Genomic DNA, 21,682 nt, shown 5'->3' with positions numbered 1-21,682 from the left:
CAATGATGTAAACGTTAAAAAGCACTCCTTAGACATAGTCAATGACGTAAACGTTAAAAAGCACTCCTTTTCTAAATCAACGTCTCGTTAACAATGCGTATAGCCTTGTAAACAAAGGAGTGCTTTTTAATGTTAAGCCATAAAAAGTTAAGCCATGCCGATCCTTGGGTTGATGAGAACGAAGGCTAGAAGAATATTAAGGGTGGTTAGAAAAAGACTTTTTCTAAGCCTCGCGACATCAGCGCATTAGCCAGTCAACCACCTGCGTAGGCCCCTTTGTTTAGGTGCAACCGAATCAAAGACCATAGCAACCCCTTCACCCACCTTCACGATTGCCGCTGTTATTCACTTCTCATAGCCTTCACGTCCTCTCATTTACTTCTGTATTATCAACCTCAACTGATAATGTAGCAGGTAAGCAGATATATCATTAAACAAATACGTAGAACGCATCATTAATTAACAAATATGTAGTAAAACATACAGTACAATCCATTGCATAACCGCAAGTTAATCCAACTAGATGTAACCTCCCGACACTGTGCACTTCATGGATTCCACATTTTACACCGGCTCAACTTTAGCATTGATTAACGTGAGCTTTTCTACCAAACGTTAAGACCGTCATGAATTACGTGGGTTTCAAAGTTCAGAAGCATGGGCTAAAAAATCTTCATGAAAGGTTTTGTTGATGGCATGGACTCGCAAGGTTGCTTTTTTTGATGGGTGCGCCATCGCCTTTCATTTTGATGGAAATACATTGTAGTTTGCAAATTTTTTAATCATAAGGACGGCCAGTCCTCAAATTTTGCTGGTATTTGACGGGCATGACGGCCGTCAACATTGAGAGAGGAGGGCCTGATCCTTCTCCTGAAAACAACCCCAAAAATGTACTGATTACAAAACTCCTGCTGCTTTGCTTTTTTCGGAGTTCTCCGAAAGCAGATTACAACTCAGGTGAGTGATGTACCTATACTTGGAGGTGATGCAACCCAAAACTCTGCATTGGGGTTTCATGTGAGCATTCTAATGCTTTTTTAACCCTGAAATATTCAAAACCAACCCATTTCAAGACAAGCGGAGAACATGGGAGCCTGATTACTTGGAAGAGAAATACAACTCTCATCACTGGAACAATAGGCAACCCTTAGCTTATACTATTAGGTGACCAATAATGTAGGTTTGAGGGATTTTAATCACCAGAAATGGCTAGGGAATGGCATTCAAGTTTGAGATACATGGCTCATGTGGCACCCCCTCCACTACTACCGCTTCCACCTTCGCTTGCGGATCTGGGGTAATTACTTCCAGGCCCAAGGGCACCATGATGAATATTAAATCCGCCCATTCCAAATGCTGCGAGTCCTGCTTCCAAAGACCCCCCTCCCGCTCTTGTGAGTTGCTCTATCAACTGCTCTCGAGTCATCTGGCTCTCTCTCTGGAGTTCCAAGAACTGGGTATCTCTTGCAAGCCTTGATTGCTGTTCCCTTGCAGAGAAAAACTGCTCCCTGGCGGAGAGCATCTGACCCCTCCCAGAAGGCTGCATTGAAGGTGGTAGGGTGATTCCCATTCCGATTCCTAATGCTGAAGATGGGCCTGCATCAATGCCATCAATGACATGCTTCAATATTAGTACTTCTGAAAACCAAAAACACAGTAGATATCTTCTTTTTGACAGTGAGACTCTTTCTGCCTTTTTAATTTGAAAATAGAAAGTTGTCTCTCTAGTTTCTTTTATCAGTGCAATGGATCTGAGGAGGTAAATATTTTCTCTTGAGAGATCCATCATACTAACCATACCTGGTTGGAATTTGAATTGATCTCAACAAATAAACGAATGTCAAAGAATTATTTTACAAAAAACTTTAAAAGATAACAAGCATTTCAGGTCTTTACTTCAAAATACTTCCTGAAGTGCATCCTATACCAGAAGATTCAATATGATATCAGTACAGAAATACAACCTATGTGACTGCATCAGATATAATTAACTAATTAGAAGTAAAGATGACCATGTGTATTTAAAATTGGTGATGTTGAATGGGGGGAGGTTTGTAGGGAAAACTAGCCTGCATGTGTTTGATGGTGCATGGTGGATGGCCCTGCAATCAATCCAGCTCCAGTGCCACCACTGCCGATCCTGGCAAGGTCGGAATGGGCAATGGCTAGCTCTTGCTGTAATTGGGCAATCTGTCTCTGGAGCACTGAGATGGCTCCCACACAGCCGTACACGGGGTCCTTAACTCGGGCATCCGCCTCATAGGCAAGGGAGTTCACCGCATCTTCGCGCTGGTGAGGCGGCAATTCATTGAGAAGCTTGGTGATGTTGCTGGCACCGAAGATCTTGTGCACATTGGCAAACTTGTGGGGCTGGTCTGGAGGGAAGTAAGGGGCAAAAACACACTCAGCCGTACATTTTCTCCTCAGGAACTTGCAGGCAGCACAAGGAGAGCCGGAAGAAGAAGCCATCATGACCTGCTATGTAGCCAAGTTCACATATCAATCATCAATTAATCCAAAGCAATGTGTGAATGTATACACATCATTATCCTGATCTCATAACCAAACCTTTGATTTCCATTTTCTAATTATTATCAAGCATCAACCGTCTTCACAGACCATCTTCATCCTACCTATGGTTTAGGTACCGCAGACTATGGAAAGAAGAGATGAGTGTATATATATATATATATATATATATATATATATATATATATATATATTTGCAATAGAGGGCCACGAGTCAAACATGAGCTTAAAATTAAGGTTTACTTTTTTGCACGTCTCGCACGACTTCAACTTCAAATTCCGATATATCATACCAGACGTCAGTACTCAGACCCAGTCATCTCTCCCCACACACACGCAGCCCCATGCCCCCCACACATGGAGAATCCTTGCACAAGCAATGCACTCCGCGTGTGCATTCATCAAAATCTTCCTTTAAGTTTCCCAACGACGTAAAACAACAGTACGTGCACACTGCACTCGCTTGCTCAACGTGCTATCTTCCAAGTTCCCATAGCACATCTCACAAACCCTAATTCTTTCCCGTATGATTATACGGAGACAAGCAGCATTAATATGTCCTAATCTACAAACACCTAAATCCTTCCACGATAATACGGAGATAATGCTTAATTAATGTGCCGTAGTTGTGCTACGAAATACAGCTAGATTGTAACAGACGTACGAAGGGCACCTAGTCTTCGATAGAGAGAAGATCAAAATTTAGCAGGTAGCGTTATACCGTGTGGTGACAGTGTCGGACGGGAGATCAAAAGTGTGCCGTGACTCGTGAGTCGCGGATCTCAATTGCAGTCAACGGTCCCTGCTGTTACTATAGTACGATCGGGAAGATATGGTATGCGGCGGCCGGAATAATTAAATTGATGGACCTTAGTTTAAACTAAGGAAAGGTATGCCAAAATGGTACTGCAGCGGCAGCTCTGGACTGGATCAAAAGAACCTGCGTTAAAACAACGATGGGCATCATGGTTAAAAAAGGGAGATATGAAATTTTACTGCTAAAGCATATCGTATCAATTTGATTGAGGGCTCAACGGGGAAGTAGTAGGTCTGGGTACTTGTCGTGGTGGCAATGGGGGACAGTCGTCGCAGGTGAGCCGAGCTTTTCGATGACGTTGTGGGTAGTGGCTGCTGGATCTCGATCTGATGTGGGCGCGCGGGCGGGCGGGCTCCAAGCTGCCCAAGAAAGACACTACCTGTGTGGACTCATTGGCGGTTGCAGGCGGCAGTTAGGGGCTCAAAACATAGCCTCGCAATGGGGACATCCATGAGCTGCTTCATCTCTCAGATACTCTGTGCAAGGAAAGTTTAGGGCCGTAAAACGATGGCAGGTGAGAGAGACTAGGAAACACAATTAGGTAGGCTGTCGTTGAGAGGAGAAAGATCGAAGTAAAACTCAAGGCAAAGCAAAGGCTATGTCTTCTTCTCTGCTGCATAATCACCATCACCACCTTCTTCTTCTGCAAGCGATCAAGCTGTCCCTATCTCTCTCTCTCTCTCTCTTTATCTCTCTACATTTAAAGGATTGTCTCAGAGACACACACAGAGTACTGGAGTAGTGGTTACCGCATGTAGAAAACCTAGGGCGGGCCAAAAAGCCTTGGATAATGGCAACAAAAGAGGGTAGCTGTCTGCGCTACAGGTGCGGAAAGAACAGCGGGGAGACCCCTACTGCTTCTCTCTCGATCTGTAAAACCACAAAAAAATACACTGTTTTGAAACCCCCCAAACAGATGGAGCAAGAAAGAGAGGTAGAAAGGAGAAACAAAAAGGAGAGTACTAGGTACGCCTTGTAGCTTATTAAGCGTTATTTAATTTTAAAATTTTCAAAAAAATACAGCTCCTTGAACAACTGCAATATATATATTCGTGGAAGAAAAAAAATATCCAAAAAAATCGCATCGAATTAGAGGAACTTGATCATGGGATCGTCCACGAAGCTCTTTCCTCACGCGTGGCTGACGCATGCCTGAGCGATGCATGTGTCCACGTCAAGCCCACCACCTCATTTGCCACCGTGGCAAAGAGGGCAAGGCCATCGAGCGAATCACGTCGCGCCACATCACAGGCTAGGGTGGCCAGGGCGGACTGAGATCATGGGCTTTTAAGATTTGAAGGGCGGTCACACGATCGCCTCGTAAGCGACAAAAAAAACGAGGGTTTTAATTTTTACCCAGCGGCAATCTCAATGGGCACTCGGCAGCCTTCATACAAAGCTCCCGCCCCACGCTACACAGTAGCGTCCAAAAAACTCCCACTGCATGCCAAGCTGCGCACACGCAAACGAGGACTTGCCCCCCTTGCTGCTTGCAGCTCTCACCTGCACAAATACATTATAGTTATATTTATATATATAATTGCGCCACACCACACGACCACTAAAAATCTCCATTTCAATGGTAAAAAGATATCTTCCTGGCTGGGCTTAAAGTCCGGCGCAGTTCCGTGTGGCGTTTGCCAAACAGAAGCAGCGCCAACGTGAGCAAATGTAAGCAAATTAACCTAAGCTAGTGAACTTAGACTATTGATTTTTTTGCCGGATTGATCATCGGGCTAAATTTTTGTTTTTCCAGTTTTACCTTCTTGATGAAAAACCTTATATGGTAGATCCCGAGATGAAGGACTACGAAGCCGCAAAAAGATACTGCGAAGCTCCGAACGGCGGGCTAAATAAAGGGAGTGTGACACAAGGGAGCGGAAAAGAAGGCAAGGCAAGCAGAGCAGGAGCGTCACTTTGGGATCCGCGAAGAAGACATCATGAGAGAGAGTGCAAGGCCTGATCAGCTCCATCACTCAGTGAATATATGCATCACTCTGTGAATATATATATATATATATATATATGTGTGCGCGAGCGCGCATGTAATAAGAATCATAATGTCCAAAAGGCAGATCAAAACCTTGCAGTAGAAAATCGCCCATCAGGCTCGCCATCGATCTCACCCAATAGAGTAAAAGTACCCACCTAGAGATACAGATCATGGAACGAGTTGAATGACTAGGTCTAGGCTCTCCATCGCTGATCTTCTGCTGACAGCTGGCCATTATGGAGCCCAACTCTACCCGCACGCAACAAACTCTTTGAAGTTTGAACTCTCCAACATATATATGTCACGAGGAAAACCATAACTTACAGTAGCGAGCATGACTAGGTAATGCATTAATCCTATCGTCCTCTCACTATCTCAAAACGTCTCTACCTCTTAGAAAGGACAGGACGCCTCCGGCAAGTTATATAGGGGGAAGATACCTCGCACATCACAGCAATAAAAACATGAGAAGACATCTCTTTGAAAAGGGTTTCCAATCTCTTTGAAAAGGGTTTGCCTTTTAAGACTGAGAGAGAGCGCGCGCGCTCAGATTTGAAGCCTTCTTCCATTTGAAAAAAGTTTCCCTTCTCAAATAGAAAGGTAACATCTAGGTATTCAAATGAGAGATAAAAGGATGGTCATGATGTAATAGCCCTTATATAATATAATATATATTTTTCCAAAAAATGGTAAGTCTCCCCAAAATTATCAAATGAGGGTGCTAGTCAAAAATTGCCTTTCAATTATTTAACAAATTAATAGTTTAATTTTTTAGTTTTGATGCTTTTTAGGCAACAAGCCCATATGGGAAAATAGGGACCACTCAAAGCTTAAGGTAAGTTACAAATTAGAGCCGATTTTTAACCGGTATGAGCTTATTTGCATCACCTTTTTGAGCTTTCATTTACTCCACATATGGCTACCCGGCATTGTAAAAAACTAGGAGTGCGCAATGAGGATGAATGGGACGAGTCCCTGTGATGATGTTCTTAACTGCAATGATGTTAATGACCTCAGCAAATCACTATGAGATTAGTGGATTGTGCTGGCAGATTACTACTATTAACTTTTGATCAGTGGATCAAGTTAAGGGTTGATAAATTAAAATTTTAAAAAATTTGAAATCCCCATGGAGGGCTGATCAGATGGAAAAAATTCAGTCCAATGGACCATTATTGTGTGAAAGATATGAATGAGATATTTTGAATGAATTGTTAACTGATAATGCGTTCTATATGAGTATCTTTATCCCTTGATTCTGTGGGGAGCCGACCTATTTAGAGAACCCCGAAATCAGATGAATCAAAAATCGGATTGAAATAAAGAGACTTAACAAGAATTTTTGTATTGATAGGAACATGGATCGAGGTCGTCGTGGTAGAAATGTTAACCCCCAACTCGATGAAGAAGAGCTCGACCTGGATGTTCGTAAAACTCTTCATAGTTTGTAGCCTGGACCTTTTAAGGGGGAAGGGGAAAACTTGGGCGAGGCTGTGGAGAAGTGGATCGAATCAATGGAAGAATACTTCGATGTCACCGGGTACAATGAGAAGAGCAAAATGGCTCTTGCAAGGTTGAAGATAGTGGAGACAGGCAGAGTGGCATGGAGAAACCATTGTGAGACAAACCGTCTCGACCGAAATACCCTAACCTCGATCGATCTCAAGGCTTACCTCAGAAAGAGGTTTTGTCCCCCAAGCTTTCTTGAAACTAAGATGAATGAGTTCTTGGAACTAAAGCAAGAAAACCGGACAATTGAAGAGTACCATTAGGCTTTTGCCCTTCTCCCTAAATATTCCCCTCAATTGGATGAAGAGCAGCTGATGGTTAGGTTCATTCAGGGAATGAACGAGCCATTGGATACTTTAGTCAAGAATGCCAAACCTATCTCAATGGCCACGGCTATGCCTTTTGATGGGAAAAAAAGCGTTGATCTCTATGATCCAAGTGCAAGTTTCTTCCTTGATCTGACCAAGTGTTTTTAGGTTCGGTTGGATCAGTTTGGTCAATATAATGACCCTGACTACGTTAGAGTAAAACTTTATCCTGGAGGAATCTCCTGTGCTTTTTGGGCAAGGAAAGTTTTTCTAAGTTCGGTTTTGGAAGAACCGAGGTTTCAGTTACCTGTCCGGATATCCGGGCGAGGCTCCGAGTGTAGGATCCTGCCCCGCACAAGATGTGCTACTTCCGCTGCTAGCACCTAGAATCCATTGTGCGGTGGGGACGGGGATCTTACAGTTGGTATCAGAGCTATTTGGCTAATGAGGATCAACCGAGAAGCCAAATATGTCAAAAATTTATCAAGAAGCACTAAAAGGTTGTAATTGTATGATAAAATTCATACAATTTGATATTCAAACTGAAATTCGTAAATTGGTAATTGGGTCTTTAGATGGAAGTACCGCAATCGTATGGAATCCCTGACTTGCTTGAGGCCTAGACATGATGGTATTTACCTTATAGTTCCAAGAACCATGACTACTTGTATATACCGAGGGTATAACTGCAGCTCTTTACTAGCAGTATATATGAGTAAATCTAAGACTTGAAATTATAAGCATTAATGCTATCCAGATGATGAATTCGAATGTGGTTGATATGATTTTAATTCTGGTTGAGATCTGATGAGTTGATTTGGATTCTGATTGAAAAAAAATGATCCCTGAAATTTGGTTGAAATGTAATAAGCTGAGCGAAACCGCAATGAGGATGAATGGGACGAGTCCCTGTGATGATGTTCTTAACTGCAATGATGTTAATGACCTCAGTAAATCACTATGAGATTAGTGGATTGTGCTGGTGACAGTTCAGGCAAACTGCATCTGTAACAGCAAAACAGGTTCTTTGAATAAGCAAACAGGTTCTTTGTGTGAGCACACAAGTTTTGTCTTCGTCAAGCGTCTTTGTGAGCACACAGGTTTCCTCTTCGTCAAGCGTCTTTGTGAGCACACAGGTTTCGTCTTCGTCAAGCGTCTTTAGCAAACCGCCAAATCTAGCTTCTTCGTCAAGCGTCTTTAGCAAACCGCCAAATCTAGCTTTTTAGTCAAGCGTCTCTTATTATTTTGCTATTTTTAGCAAAACGACCAATCTTGCTTTTTCATCAAGCGTCTATCAATGAATCTTGCGTCCCACGTCTCTCTATTTTGAGAACTCTTTTCTTATTGATGTCTCTTATCTCTTGCGGTCGTCCTTGTCTATGGTGTGCAAATTTTGTGATTTTATCTTATACGTCTTCTCACAGATAGATATGGCTATGACTGTTCTCGTCAATGGTTTTCCTTCTGGCCAACGTTCTATTCCTTCTTTTCAAGGCCAAGGATTTCTCGGTTGGAAAGCAAAGATGCTGTTAATTCTTGAAGGCGATGAGCTCTCAGATGTTGTTATTAGCGATTCTCTATGTCCGTCTCAGCCTACTATTCCGGATTCTGACAACGTTCTTATCACAGAAGGCCCTGTTTTTGATGCATGGCGTCTTACTTATATGGATTGGCAGAGGCGTGATAAAGCAGCTCATCGGTACATTCTTTCTGCTCTTAGTGATTCTCTCATGCTTGATGTGTATGACTTTCCTACTTCCCATGATGTATGGGAGTATCTTATAGCAAATTTTTAGAAAAAGTCTGTTACAGAAACACTTTATTTGAGAGGTTTGCTTTCAAAGTTACAGTATGAAGTTGGTACTACTATGACGGGGCATATTGATTCTTTCAAATCTATTATTAATCAACTTGCTGCGGGTGATCCTGTTCCACGAAAGCAACTTATTACAATTCTTCTTGATACGATAAAGGATCCGTCTTATGACAACATTGTTACCATTCTTTCTAACAAGGACGGTCTTGATTTTGACCAAACTTGCATATCTTTGATTGAGTATTCTCAACGTCAACAACGACGTAGCGTTGGTCATGATGCAGTTATGTTTTCACAACAAGAGGAGCCTGAGTCACAACAGTTGGAACGGGCCTTTTATGTGCGAAGGCGTCCTTTTCAACGAGGCAACCGTAGAGGTGGTCGTCGTGGTGGTAGTTTCTCTCGTCTCAAATTTCCTAACAAGCATTGTTCTTACTGCAACAATAGGAATGATCATACTGAAGATGACTGTTGGTGGGCACGCCAATATGATGAAGAACACAACATTACCACAAAAAAACCACGTTTATCTAGAGATTCTTCTTCTTGTGATTATTGTGGAAAATCTGATCATCCCTCTTCCATGTGCTTTAAGCGTCGATTTGATGTAGATCGAAATCGAGCATATGCAGCCGAGCATCATGATAATGTTCTGCCTGAAACAAGTTGTGTTTTATGTTCAGTTCCCCCAGACAGAATACTTCATGTACGTGATGGTTCACTTTTCATTATTGATTCTGGTGCTACAGGAAATATGACATATGAATCTAAGTGGCTACATAACTATCATTCTTTACCTGTTAAGTGTGTTGTTTATCTTGCTGATGATACAACTTGCCAAGTCAAGGGCATTGGAGATTTATATCTTGGCACCTTATCTTCTTCAACTCGAGTTTTACGAGGGGTTTTACATGTCCCAGAACTTCAACGTAATCTTCTTTCAGTTGCAAGACTTGTTGATCTTGGTTTGTTGTTGGATTCGACCACACCAAATGCCGCATTGAGAAAGATGGACAGATTATTGCAACTGCTTCTCGTAATGGCAATTTGTTTGAGCTCTCTCTTAATGATGCTGTAGCAAATGTTGTCACTGCTCCAGGTGATCATGATTGCAAGATATGGCATCATCGCTTTGTTCATGCTTATTTCTCAAAGCTTCTTGATCTTCATTGTCAAGGTCTTGTACGCGGCATGGATCTTAAAGCTCATCCTCATATGGGAATTTGTGAGTTTTGTGCTCTTGGCAAACACAATCGTAAACCCTTTCCTCTCTCGAATTCAGTTCATTCTCATGATTTGTTGGATCTTGTTCATACCGACATTTGTGGACCTTTGCCTCCATCGACAACACAACATCGTTATTTCATTACGTTTATTGATGATTACTCACGGTATACAATTGTTTTCTTGCTTCGACAAAAATTTGAGGCGTTATCTATTTTTAAGCAATTTCACAAGGCTGCCAAACTTCAAACTGGTCGTCGCCTCAAGAAACTTCGCAGCGATAATGGTGGAGAATATGTGTCTCGTGAGTTTGAGAGTTATTGTACGGACCATGGTATTCGTGAGAGGTTGACGCTGCTTCTGCCGCCGCCAACGCCCTCGGAGGGGGCACCGCAGAGGGGGCAGGGGTCTCATAGCTGGTATAAGAGCCAAGTTGAAAGCTAATAAGGACAAATGAATTCTTATCAAGAATTGATAATAAAAACTCAGAAAGAGCATTTACGTATTGTATTTTCATTCCTTTAACTTCATTAATGAAGAATTTTAATCAAAGAATTTGGTTTTATAGATGGAAGTTCCACACTTATTTGGTGTTCTCGACCTCACCCAATCACAAGAAGATATGACTGCTTTTGCCTTCTTCGAGCATCTCATCTCTTCCGCTACTATACAACTCAAACGAGCCGAGCCAGCAGACTCGCGGGCCATTTTGAGGATTTATATTTCCCTGACCCAGCGGAGAGAGGGCAGCAGAAGTGGTTTGCAAGGTAGTATGTCCCTGCCTCTTGACCAGCGCGCAATGCTGAGGCATAATATCTCTTTGACCACGATTCTGATGACGCTGAAAGTGATGCATGGTGTTATTTTATATCACCCATCACCTCAAAATTTTAGACTTTCCTACCATATCTACGGACTCCTAAGTGGCTTTATTCCTAAAAGGAGAAGATAGTAGCTCCCTTGGCAGTAAGGAAACATTTGTATCAGGGCATGTCTATAGCCCACCAGTATCACTGAGATTCTGACTTCTGGAGCCGAGCTGCTCTATGTACACATTGCAAACTTTATATAAATAAAGAATGGAAAAATTCCCTGTTGTATAAGTGATTGTTTTATTAAGTGACGAATCGATGAAGCAAAATCTCTTACGACGGGCATATGTCATAGATCTCCAATAAGATCATTTATCTTGTTTAAGAAATTATTTTTCGAATCTTTTAAGTCTTAGGATCTCATGGACAAAATAATAAAAAATTAAAAATTAAAAAATTTAATGTATCATTTTTGGCAGAATCATGAGGCGAGGGAACCATGGCCGTCAGCCAGATCCTCTCACTGATGAAGAAGAGCTTGACCTCGACGTTCGCAAGGCTCTTCAGAGAACTCAACCAGGACCCTTCAAAGGTGAAGGGGAGAACTTGGGTGAGGCTGTGGAGAAGTGGGTTGAAGCAATGGAAGAATATTTTGATGTCACCGGATACAACGAGAGGATCAAAATGGCTCTCGCTAGGCTAAAAATTGTGGAAACAACCAGGCTGGCATGGAGAAACCATTGCGACACCAACTATCTAGACAGGAATACCCAGTCTTGGAATGATCTTAAAACCTATCTAAGGAAGAGATTTTGTCCACCCGGATTTTTAGAAACCAAGATGAATGAATTCTTAAAGTTAAATCAGGGGAGCAAAACCATTGAAGAATATCACCAGGCATTTGCTCTTCTCCTCAAGTATTCACCGTAAGGCGAAGGGCAACTTATGGCCACGCTCATTCGGGGAATGAACGAACCCTTAGACACACTGGTCAAGAATGCCAAACCAGTCTCCATGGCAGAAGCTGTAAGAATGGGGAAGGACTTTGCCAAAGCTTTCATCGTAAAAGTCCCGCCAAAGCCAGCTCCCTCATCCTTCAAGAGATTCCAGACACCTCGAAGGTCTTCCAGCCTTCCACCTCCAAAGAGACACCAAGGTCCCAACAAGAATCTCGAGTCGGGAAAAGTTTCAGGAATGAAGAAAGATCTTTCCCTCAAAGTACTTTCTCAGGAACTCCGGCCCTTTCAAGAATGCAAAGGGAAGAGCTTCGAAGCGAGAATAGGTGCTTTGGATGTCAGGGGTTTGGGCACCAGCTCAAGGATTGCCCATCTCCTTCTATGGGCCAGCGAAGCTAGGGTCCCAGAATTTAGAGACAGACTTCTTCATATCAGGGTCCCCCGCGCCAAAATCAAGGCAACCCCAGAAGAGTGCCAGCTCAGCCTCTACAGCCTCCATGCAAAGCAGTCTCCAAACTCCCTTCCAAAATTGGGGTAACCACCAAAGAGATAGAGTTCCACCTCAGACTGGAGTAGCTAGAGCCGTCACTATAGCTAAGGAAGTGGAGAAAGAAAGTACAAAGAATTGAATCAATGAACCAATTAAAAATAATTATCCTATCCCTAGGATTGATGAACTTCTAAGTGGGACCCAAATGTTCACAAAGATAGATCTCAAATCCGGGTACTACCAGATCAGCATCAAGGACCAAGACATCCCGAAGATAGCATTCAATACTCGCTATGGGCATTATGAGTTCACAGTCATGCCGTTTGGATTGACTAATGCCCCGGTGACATTTAATCATCTTATGCAGGATATTCTGAGAGAATACTTGGATGATTTTGTTGTTGTCTTCTTTGATGATATCTTGGTATACTCAAAGAATGCTGCAGATGATGAAGATCATGTGCGCAAGGTCCTGGAAATCCTAAGGAAACACCAACTCTTTGCAAGAAAGAGCAAGTGTTCTTTCTCTGTTGACCAGGTGGAATACTTGGGATTCATAGTATCAAAGGATGGGATTTCTCCTGACCCCGCAAAGACCAAGCAGTCACATAGAATGGCTGGAACCCAAGACGATAAAGGAAGTCAGAGGATTCCTAGGATTAACCGGATGGTATAGGATCTTTATACCCAGGTATGCTCAGATAGCATCCCCTTCAACCAACCTTCTCAAGAAGATTACCCTTTTTCAATGGACTGCAATGTGTCAGAATGCCTTTGATAAAGTGAAGACAGCCTTAGAAACCAACCCTGTCCTTAAATTGCCAGATTTTACCAAATCCTTTGAGGTAGTTACTCATGCCAGTGGGTTTTCCTTAGGTGGTGCTCTTATGCAGGAAGGTCATGCAGTGGCCTATGAATCCAAAAAACTCAAAACACATGAGAGAAATTATGCCATCCATGACTTGGAGTTACTCTCAATAGTTTATGCTCTAAAGTTGTGGAGACATTATCTTTTGGGATAGAGGTTCACCTTGACGATAGATCATCAAAGTTTTGAGTGGATCTTCACCCCAAAGGGACCTCAACATGCATCAATAGAGATGGATGCAGAGCTTACAGGAATTCGATTTTGAAATTATCGACGGCTAGGGAAGAAAATGTGGTGGCAGATGCGCTCAACAGAAAAGCCTCCTTGCTTGCAATTACAATGGTGTCAAATCCATTGATTAGTGAAGCAAGGGAGAAAATCATGGAGGACAAATTCTTTGCCCTTATTTCTACCCTTCTAATGTAGGAAAGCAAAACTCCTGAGGAAATGAGTCGAGTTCTTGGGTACAAATTGGATGAAGGATGCATGTATTATAATAATCAGCTATGTATTCCCAATGATGAGGGAATAAAGGGAAGAATTCTGAGAGAAGCCCATGATATCTTGATAGCTGGACGTTGAGGGTTTATAAAAACCTATATGTCTATGAAGAAAAGCTTCTTCTGGCCAAAACTCAAAAAGGATGTACTTGATCATGTGCGAAAATGCTTAATGTGTCAGAGAGTCAAGGCACAGAGAGTCAAGATGCTAGGGAAACTGTAGCCTGTAGACATTCCACAGATAAAGTGGGCAGATGAAGTGGGAATGTATCAGTATGGACTTTGTCATTGGATTACCTTTGGTGGAATCAGGTTACAACTCTATTTTTGTGGTAGTTGACAGACTAACCAAAGTTGCCCATCTGATTCCAGTGAAAGAAACATACACTACAGTGGATGTTGCCAGAGTTTTTCTTGAAGAGATCTTTAGATTGCATGGCTCACCCAGGAGGATAGTAAGTGATAGAGATCCCAAATTCATATCGAAATTCTGGACTGCATTCTTCGAAGCAGTAGAAATTTTCCTGGATCTCAGCACAGCCTATCACCCTGAAACAGATAGCTAAGACTGAAAGAGTGAATAAGGTAATAGAGGATATCCTTTGGTCATGCTATGGGGCAGGGAACCCAAGAAGTGGTTAAGCCATTTGCATCTGGTTGAAGTTGCTTACAATGCTTCTTATCATCGAGGCATCGGGATGAGCCCTTTCAAAGCTTTTTATGGAAAAGATTACCTTACACTGTTGATTTGGTCTGACCCATTGATCAGAGTCGAGATGTCCAGACAAATTCTTGATGACATGGACCAGCAAATGCAATCGATCTATAAAGATATTAAGGCAGCCCAAGATAGGCAAAAACAGTATGCAGATAAAAAGAGATTAGAGAGAGAGTTTGAAGAATCAGATATGGTCTTCATTAGAGTACGACCAAAAAGAAGTTCCTTATCTTTAGAAAAGTACAAGAAGCTCTCTCCCAGATATTGTGGACTGTATGCTGTTATAAAGAAAGTGGGGGCGATCTAGCTTATAAACTTCTTCTGCCTCCCCATCTCAAGGTACATAATGTATTCCATGTCAGTTTGCTTAAGAAATATGTACCCAGCCGAGTCACGTGCTTGATGATGACGAACAATTGATTTCTCCGACTCAAGGCCAGATGGTAATCCAACCTGAAGAAATCCTTGACGTTCCGGGAGAAGGTTCTCAGGAGTAGAGTCCTTAGAGAGTTCTTAGTCAAGTGGAAGTTCTTCCCTCAAGACGTCACCTGGGAGAAAGAAGAAGAGTTGAAAAAGAGTACCGCCACTTTGCGAGATGAGGACATCTTGCGTTTTTCAAGTGGGAGAGGATGTAAGATCCCTCCTTAGCCTAAATAATAAATAAGCTTTTACCTCAATCCCTTGTAATCATTCCCTATTTCTGAATATAAGAAAATATTATTTTTCTATGTTTTTTTGTCTAGAGAGAGATAATTCAATATTGAGATATTTTTAGATATAAAAATTCTACAAATATCAAAAATATATTTCCTTGAAAAAGAAGTTCAAAATAAATTCTCCAAGGTGCATTAGAAATCAATTAAAAATGATATAAGTGACCTTAGCCTAAGGGTCAAGATTTTCAAAAATTTCTAGTTAATTAAGGTTCCTATGGGCCAATAGGATTAATCCAAGTGTTGGGATGAGATAAATCCAAAGAATATAAGAAAATACCCAAAAATGAGTAAATGCTCACATAAGATGAAGAGTTGACTGAGTACAAGGTTTATTTGTTAAAAATTAAGAGATATTACTAAAAAAATGAGATGTTTTGGAGAAATGATAAATTTTTGACACCTTGGTAAGGAAGGGGAGACCTTTGAGGTAGGCGCCTCCTTTATATGTGGGAGGGTTTTTGAATTCAAAAATATTAAGATATTTTTATCTCTTCTCTCTCCTGGATCAAATTGGGATCAAAATGGGAGCTAAAGTGGATCTCTTCTCTCTCTTGGATCAAAAATATTAAGATACTTTTATCTCTTCTCTCTCCTGGATCAAAATGGATCAAAATGGGAGTTAAAGTGGTCCAAATCTTGTCCAAATTTAGCCAAACTGAAGCTTGAAATTCTAGAACTTAATTGGACTCAGTTAGTGGCCTCCCTCACCTATGAATAGACCCTCATTCTTTTGTATTCTCATATGTGAACTATACCATGCCAGTATTACATTAAAATAATCATATTTTCTAATATCCCTTAAAAATCCTTTACTTTTGGAGAGATTGGAGCTTCTCTCTCTCTTCAACAATCCTTGGAGCTTTGCTCTCAACACAATAAACCAATTGATTGGTTGGGGCTTCCTTCTAAGATAAAGAAGCAAGCCAAATCTAGAGGTAAGAAGAAGTAATTTCATGGTTTTCATTAATATTCTCAAAAGATTTCACTTCTCAACCCCTCTCAAGCTTGAGAAGTTTCAAATTTATTGTTTTCAATGCAAATCAAACTTTCTATAAGAATTCTAATGATTAATCACAAAAAAGTTAATCTTTATGCTTAATTAGGATGCTCTTTATGTATATCTCTCTCTCCCAAAAGAATAGTCATTCCTATGACTATTCTTTATTCAAATGGATGCTTAATTAGGATGCTCTTTATGTATCTCTCTCTCTCCCAAAAGAATTAGTCATTCCTATGACTAATTCTTTATTCAAATGGATGCTTCTCATTGATAAATTCTCAATTCAAAAATCAAACTCTATGCTAGTTAAGCTAGAGATTAAGAAAATAGCTTTTTTATGCTTTTTTGCTAATAAAATTATGGTAATTATGATTTAATTCCATAAATTAAATTTAAGTCTTAAGATAGTTATTCTATCATAATTGTGCTACAAAGTCATATTCTTTCTAGAAATATTGAAAATTATCAGTAATAGCACAGCGAAGCTATGGCAAAAATTTTAGAAATTAGTACATAACTCATTTTTATGCATAATGTGGGAAGAGGACTTCCTACCATATTCTAGGATTAGTCATCGTATGCTAAAAGAATGATTTTCATCACATTCATGGAAAACTAATTTTAGTATTTATGCGTAAATAATTAATTAGAGAAAAGAGAAAATTTAGGTATTTTTATTTTTATGCAAAAAGAGGAATTTTCATGATAATAGAGATCCATGTAATTAAATGGAAAAAGAGAAAATTTGATATATTAAAATACTGAATATTTTTATTTAAATTAAAAGATAAATTTTAGATAAATTTATTTTTATGCATGAGAAAATTTAAATGATAAAAGAGGAATTCCCATGACATTTGGAATTCAATCATTTAAATGGTAAAAGTGGAATTCTTAGCATAATTGAATTAATGGATATTTTTATTTAAATTTAAAGAGAAATTTTAGATAAATTTATTTTTATGCACGAGAAAATTTAAATGATAAAAGTGGAATTCCCATGACATTTGGAATTTAATCTTCAAATGTTAAAAGTAGAATTTTTGGCATATTTGAATTAATGGATATTTTTATTTAATTTAAACAAGAATTTTAGATAAATTTATTTTATGATAAAAGAGAAATTCCCATGACAATTGGAATCCAATCATTAAATGAGAAAAAGAGGAATTTTATGCTTATTCAAAAAAATGGATATTTGTATTTGGTTAAAAGAAGAATTTTTATGGTATTTAAGTAGAGAAAGATTTGAATTAATTTTTGGTGACAAAAGAGGAATTTTCACCATAATTCCACCTAGAGAATTAGAGTTGAAAAATTAAATTGGTAGAAAGAATCTTTAGATATTTATGTGGATGGCCAGCTGGTCTTCAACGTCGGAGAGTCCAAATGACATTTTGTAATACAATGGACTCAATATTTTGGAGGATTATGATCAGTAATACTATGATTTTCATTGAAGGATTGTTTTAAAGACAGCCGACTCTGTTATAATCACAATTTGTATTGGGTGTGTACGTGGTATGCCTACCTTAAATTTTGCATGAAACGCTGGCTAGGGGGCCCGGGAACTCTTTTCCTCAGTACCTGGGCAAAACATAACCAAATTTTTATAAAGGAATCCCACCAATAGAGTGTCGGGCGGTTGGATAACCCATGGGCCCATGGGCCCATAGGCTAGATTGGGAGATTCCTCTGCAATACAATTAAGTTAGGATTAGTTATGTTAGTTAGATTAAGTCCTGGGAAGACCCTTGTTCTGTTGGAGGGAATCAATGGATGTGCCTTGTTAAAGGAGGAAAAAAGCGGTGATTCTATGGACCAAGTGCAAGTCTCTTCTTTGATGTGACCATGTGTTTTCAGGTTCGGTTAGATCAGTTTGAATAGTTAAGACTTTGACTCGTTAGATTAATTCTCCAGTTAAGACTTTGACTCGTTAGATTAATTCTCTAGTTAGATGATTTTTCCTGGGCGGAATTGCACGTGCCTTCCGGGCGAGGGAAGTTTTTTCGGGTTCGGTTTTGGAGGAACCGTCGGACTAGTCTCTTGTCCGGACATTCATAGGCAAGGCCCCAAGTGTGGATCCCTGCCCCGCGCAAGAGGCTGACGCTGCTTTCACCGCCCGCCACCCAGAATTCGGGGAATGAAAATTCCGAGATCAATCTTTCTTTTGCCATTGCTTCACTTGGTCTAGATGAGGAACAACTCGTAGCATGATTATCTTCCAGCATGTTGTCATCTAAATGGTATTGCCTCGAAGGGGCACCACGGGCGGGGGTGGGGTTCTCACATATATGGCATTGATAGTTACAAATTTGAATATTTACATAGAGGTTTACAACACCATATATATGCCAAAAACCCAAGCTCATATGCCAAAATGGCAACCCTATAAGTAGTCATCTAGCCCCACGTACAGGTGCAGTCCAACCAGAAAGCCTAATCATCAACAAGATCAGGCATATTTGCACTTTCTGTCACTCTCAAATTGATTGGTACGCCCTCCGACTCCAATTTCTTCAAGAGCATCTGCGTGCCATACTTATAACCATACTTCTCGTTGCCTAGAAATGGGCATGGCCTACTATCATTCTCCTACATGAACAAGTCTTTAAAAAAGCAAATACATGCAGCTAATATACATCATAGATAGTAAAATGTAAGAGAGTAGTAAAAAACGTACAAAATACTCATGGAAGGTATCATAGCCACCACTAGCAAGATGGCAGGAGCCCACACTCTGGGATGAGCCCACACTCTCCATTTGCAACCATGTAGCTACCTTTTGTTGACTATATTTGTCAATCGTGTCCCTCTACTCTGCTTGGATCATCTGTTGCCACTCTTCATCATCTAGCTAAGTCGGTTTTGGCTTCCCCTCCTTGGAGGCATCCCTTGCCTCGAATCTTCGTGATGCCAAAAAAAGAACACGGGAACAGGTCTCTATAGCTTCCCACTCCCCCAACCTTGGAATCACTAGCAACTTGGGGCACCACCAGCACAGTGGCTGGAACACTTCTCACACGGCTCACCACACCACCCACACCAGAAAAACAGCCAAAACAGGGGCACCATAGTCAAAGTAAACACCCAGCAACAAACACATACACTTCCACTGTGTGCATGACGAGGTAATCGAAGGCTGGCACAAAGTGCATTGTGAGAGTGTAAACTCGTGGACTACACCACCAAACATGCCAATCACGCCTTCTCGTGCAAATCAACACACACAAGATACTAACACACAACCATAGCCAGATACATCACCAGTATCATTCATCCCTGAATTCCCAACCAACACTTCCATACAGCTTCTTCCGACACAGAATCTTTTACTCACACAACCATCTCACATACACGACACCTTCACATCAACACACAAGATGCATACTCACAAGGCTATCCCCCATTCATCTTGGCTAATCCCTCTCTCACCTTCCTTTAAAACTTCATCACCTCAGCCCTCGAGCTGGCCTCACACACCAGCAGAGCAGGCAGTAACCCAACAAAACCACATGCACACACTCTCTCTCTCTGATCAACCAACCTGCAGAGCTAACAAAAGAAGCACACCACTCTGTGCAGAGGCGGCTACCCAACCACGTAAAACTCCGTGCATCTCTCCGTGTGCACCCGCAGCAGCCCACTCCACAACGAACTCCTCACCTCTTTCTTGCTTACTCTCTCTTAACCATAAGCTGGCTGCTACACGCTGGCTTTCCTCTTGCTCCTCTGTCTGCTGTATACTGAGCGATGGCGACCCGACCTCTTCAATCTTGCCTCTTCCTCTCTCTCCTTCACAATCGACGTGCTAAGAGGGCCCCTCTGCTTTGTTGCAGTTGGCACCACCACCTCTTCACTACTCAGCTGCTGTCGACAGCATATCCGGCGACACCCTCAACAATCACCGCCACCATCCACTAAGAACTGGCGGCTACAACACCACAAGGTACCCGCCTCTGCAGAGCTGCTATCGCCAGCACCTTCTTTGCTGGAGAGCAAAACTTTTACAGCCCATCTCGTCACTCACGACAAAACAACGAACCTCCTTTGCCAGCAGTAGCCGCCGTAGCAGTACACCAAAACCCAATCAGGATCACCCTAGCCCTCGACGCAGCGATCATGTACATGAGCTGCGCTACCACGTTCCTCCTTTCCTGCAGAGTTGCCACACCTTTTTTGCTACCAGTTCTCTGTCAGCTACACCATCAAAAAAATCAGCATGGTCCTCACACTAAATCTTCCCTCTCACCTTCTCTCAGCGCTTCCATGTTCATCCTTTTTCGAGCAGCCATGAGGTATCCATGTGCTTTCTAATTTTAGCCCAAGAATCTTTTGCTATGACCTACGACCATAGTTATTGTCTCACACTTGGTATACATGTCCACCAAGAGCACAGCCTATCATAAGGTCGTTTCCCACTGGTAGCCATACACACTACTGCAATAAAAAAACTTTAAATCTCGAGCACCTGCTCCCAAAAAAGACATGCATGTACTAGCCTACTACCAAACCATCCACTCTGTACATCTGCCAGGGCATTCAAGGCAAAGCTTTTTTACATGCCATGCATCCCATATGTACACAAGCCCAAAACACCTTTGCAAAATTTTGCCTAACACCATGGTTTTCACTACTATGATGTTGTTGATCCAATGATTAGGGACTACCTTGCCTACAGGTGTGTATTTGTTCTTAATCTATGAGATGATGATGTTCTTTTTATCTTGATCCAAGGTATCCCAATTCTTCACCACTTCATGGAAAAATTAAATTTTGAGGAGTTGACGGTATGCCCTTTAACCATGGTGTCATTACGCATATGATAAACATTCTTGCTTGTTGGTGAGTAAGGAGTGTAATGACTCTAAGGTGCATTGGGTGTACTAGATGTGAATGAGATGTGTGGGTGCACATGCTCTTTAGGGCTCATAGCTTGTGGTCTAGGCATGAATGAAAAATCTAGAGAACCCCTGATGGGGGTATATCTGGGCATATCTAAAGGGTTATAACCCTCCAGAGTGTTGGACATAAACTTAAAGTTAAGATTGGCGTACATATGCATGACAAAGCCTATGCATAGCCAAGAAATGGTTCTTTGGCTTAGGCTTGGCTATGCATATCCATTGCCATATAAATTCTTGGCTATGCATAGGCACACACCATATCCTTGAACCATTTCACATCCAATATAAAAATTTGGAATTTCCCAATCCAAATTTTGTCAATGAGGTGACTTCTTGCCTCATAAAGGGATCATGCAGTTTGCAAAACATCATGACCTTATTATCCATGGCTAGGTAGAGAGCATGAACAAAATATTATTTGGAATTTTAACAAAGACTATTGAAGCCGGTAGAATAGACAGAAAAAATAATCTTATAGCTAACAACTAGCTATACCCTATTTTTGGTTGACCTATGGGG

General features: G+C 41.1%; 1 protein-coding gene across 5 annotated transcripts; it reads right to left on the bottom strand.

The window, feature by feature from the left end:
* Positions 1-430: 430 nt before the first annotated feature.
* On the bottom strand, positions 431-5,327 carry LOC147615813 (LOB domain-containing protein 6-like). Of its 5 annotated transcripts, XR_015262641.1 has the most exons (5): positions 3,588-4,324; positions 3,251-3,469; positions 2,070-2,475; positions 971-1,596; positions 431-870 (listed from the first exon to the last, which is right to left on the bottom strand). XR_015262641.1 is itself a non-coding variant. In XM_086778418.1 (4 exons), exons 3-4 carry the CDS (start codon positions 2,470-2,472, stop codon positions 1,244-1,246), a joined length of 756 nt encoding a protein of 251 aa, XP_086634544.1. In that variant the 5' UTR covers positions 2,473-2,475; positions 3,251-4,849; positions 5,109-5,327; the 3' UTR covers positions 431-1,243. The 5 variants fall into 5 exon arrangements, 4 of the variants coding, with proteins under 4 accessions (XP_086634544.1, XP_086634543.1, XP_086634542.1 ...); XM_086778418.1 differs by adding an exon at positions 5,109-5,327 and having other exon boundaries at positions 431-1,596; positions 3,251-4,849; XM_086778417.1 differs by having other exon boundaries at positions 431-1,596; positions 2,070-2,478; positions 3,588-4,328.
* Positions 5,328-21,682: the final 16,355 nt, after the last annotated feature.

The sequence above is a fragment of the Cibotium barometz genome, chromosome 39 (assembly GCF_041138505.1).
Source record: "Cibotium barometz isolate CiBa-2024 chromosome 39, ASM4113850v1, whole genome shotgun sequence".
In the NCBI taxonomy this organism is placed as follows: Eukaryota; Viridiplantae; Streptophyta; class Polypodiopsida; order Cyatheales; family Cibotiaceae; genus Cibotium; species Cibotium barometz.
This window is presented reverse-complemented; position numbering and strand designations above follow the sequence as displayed.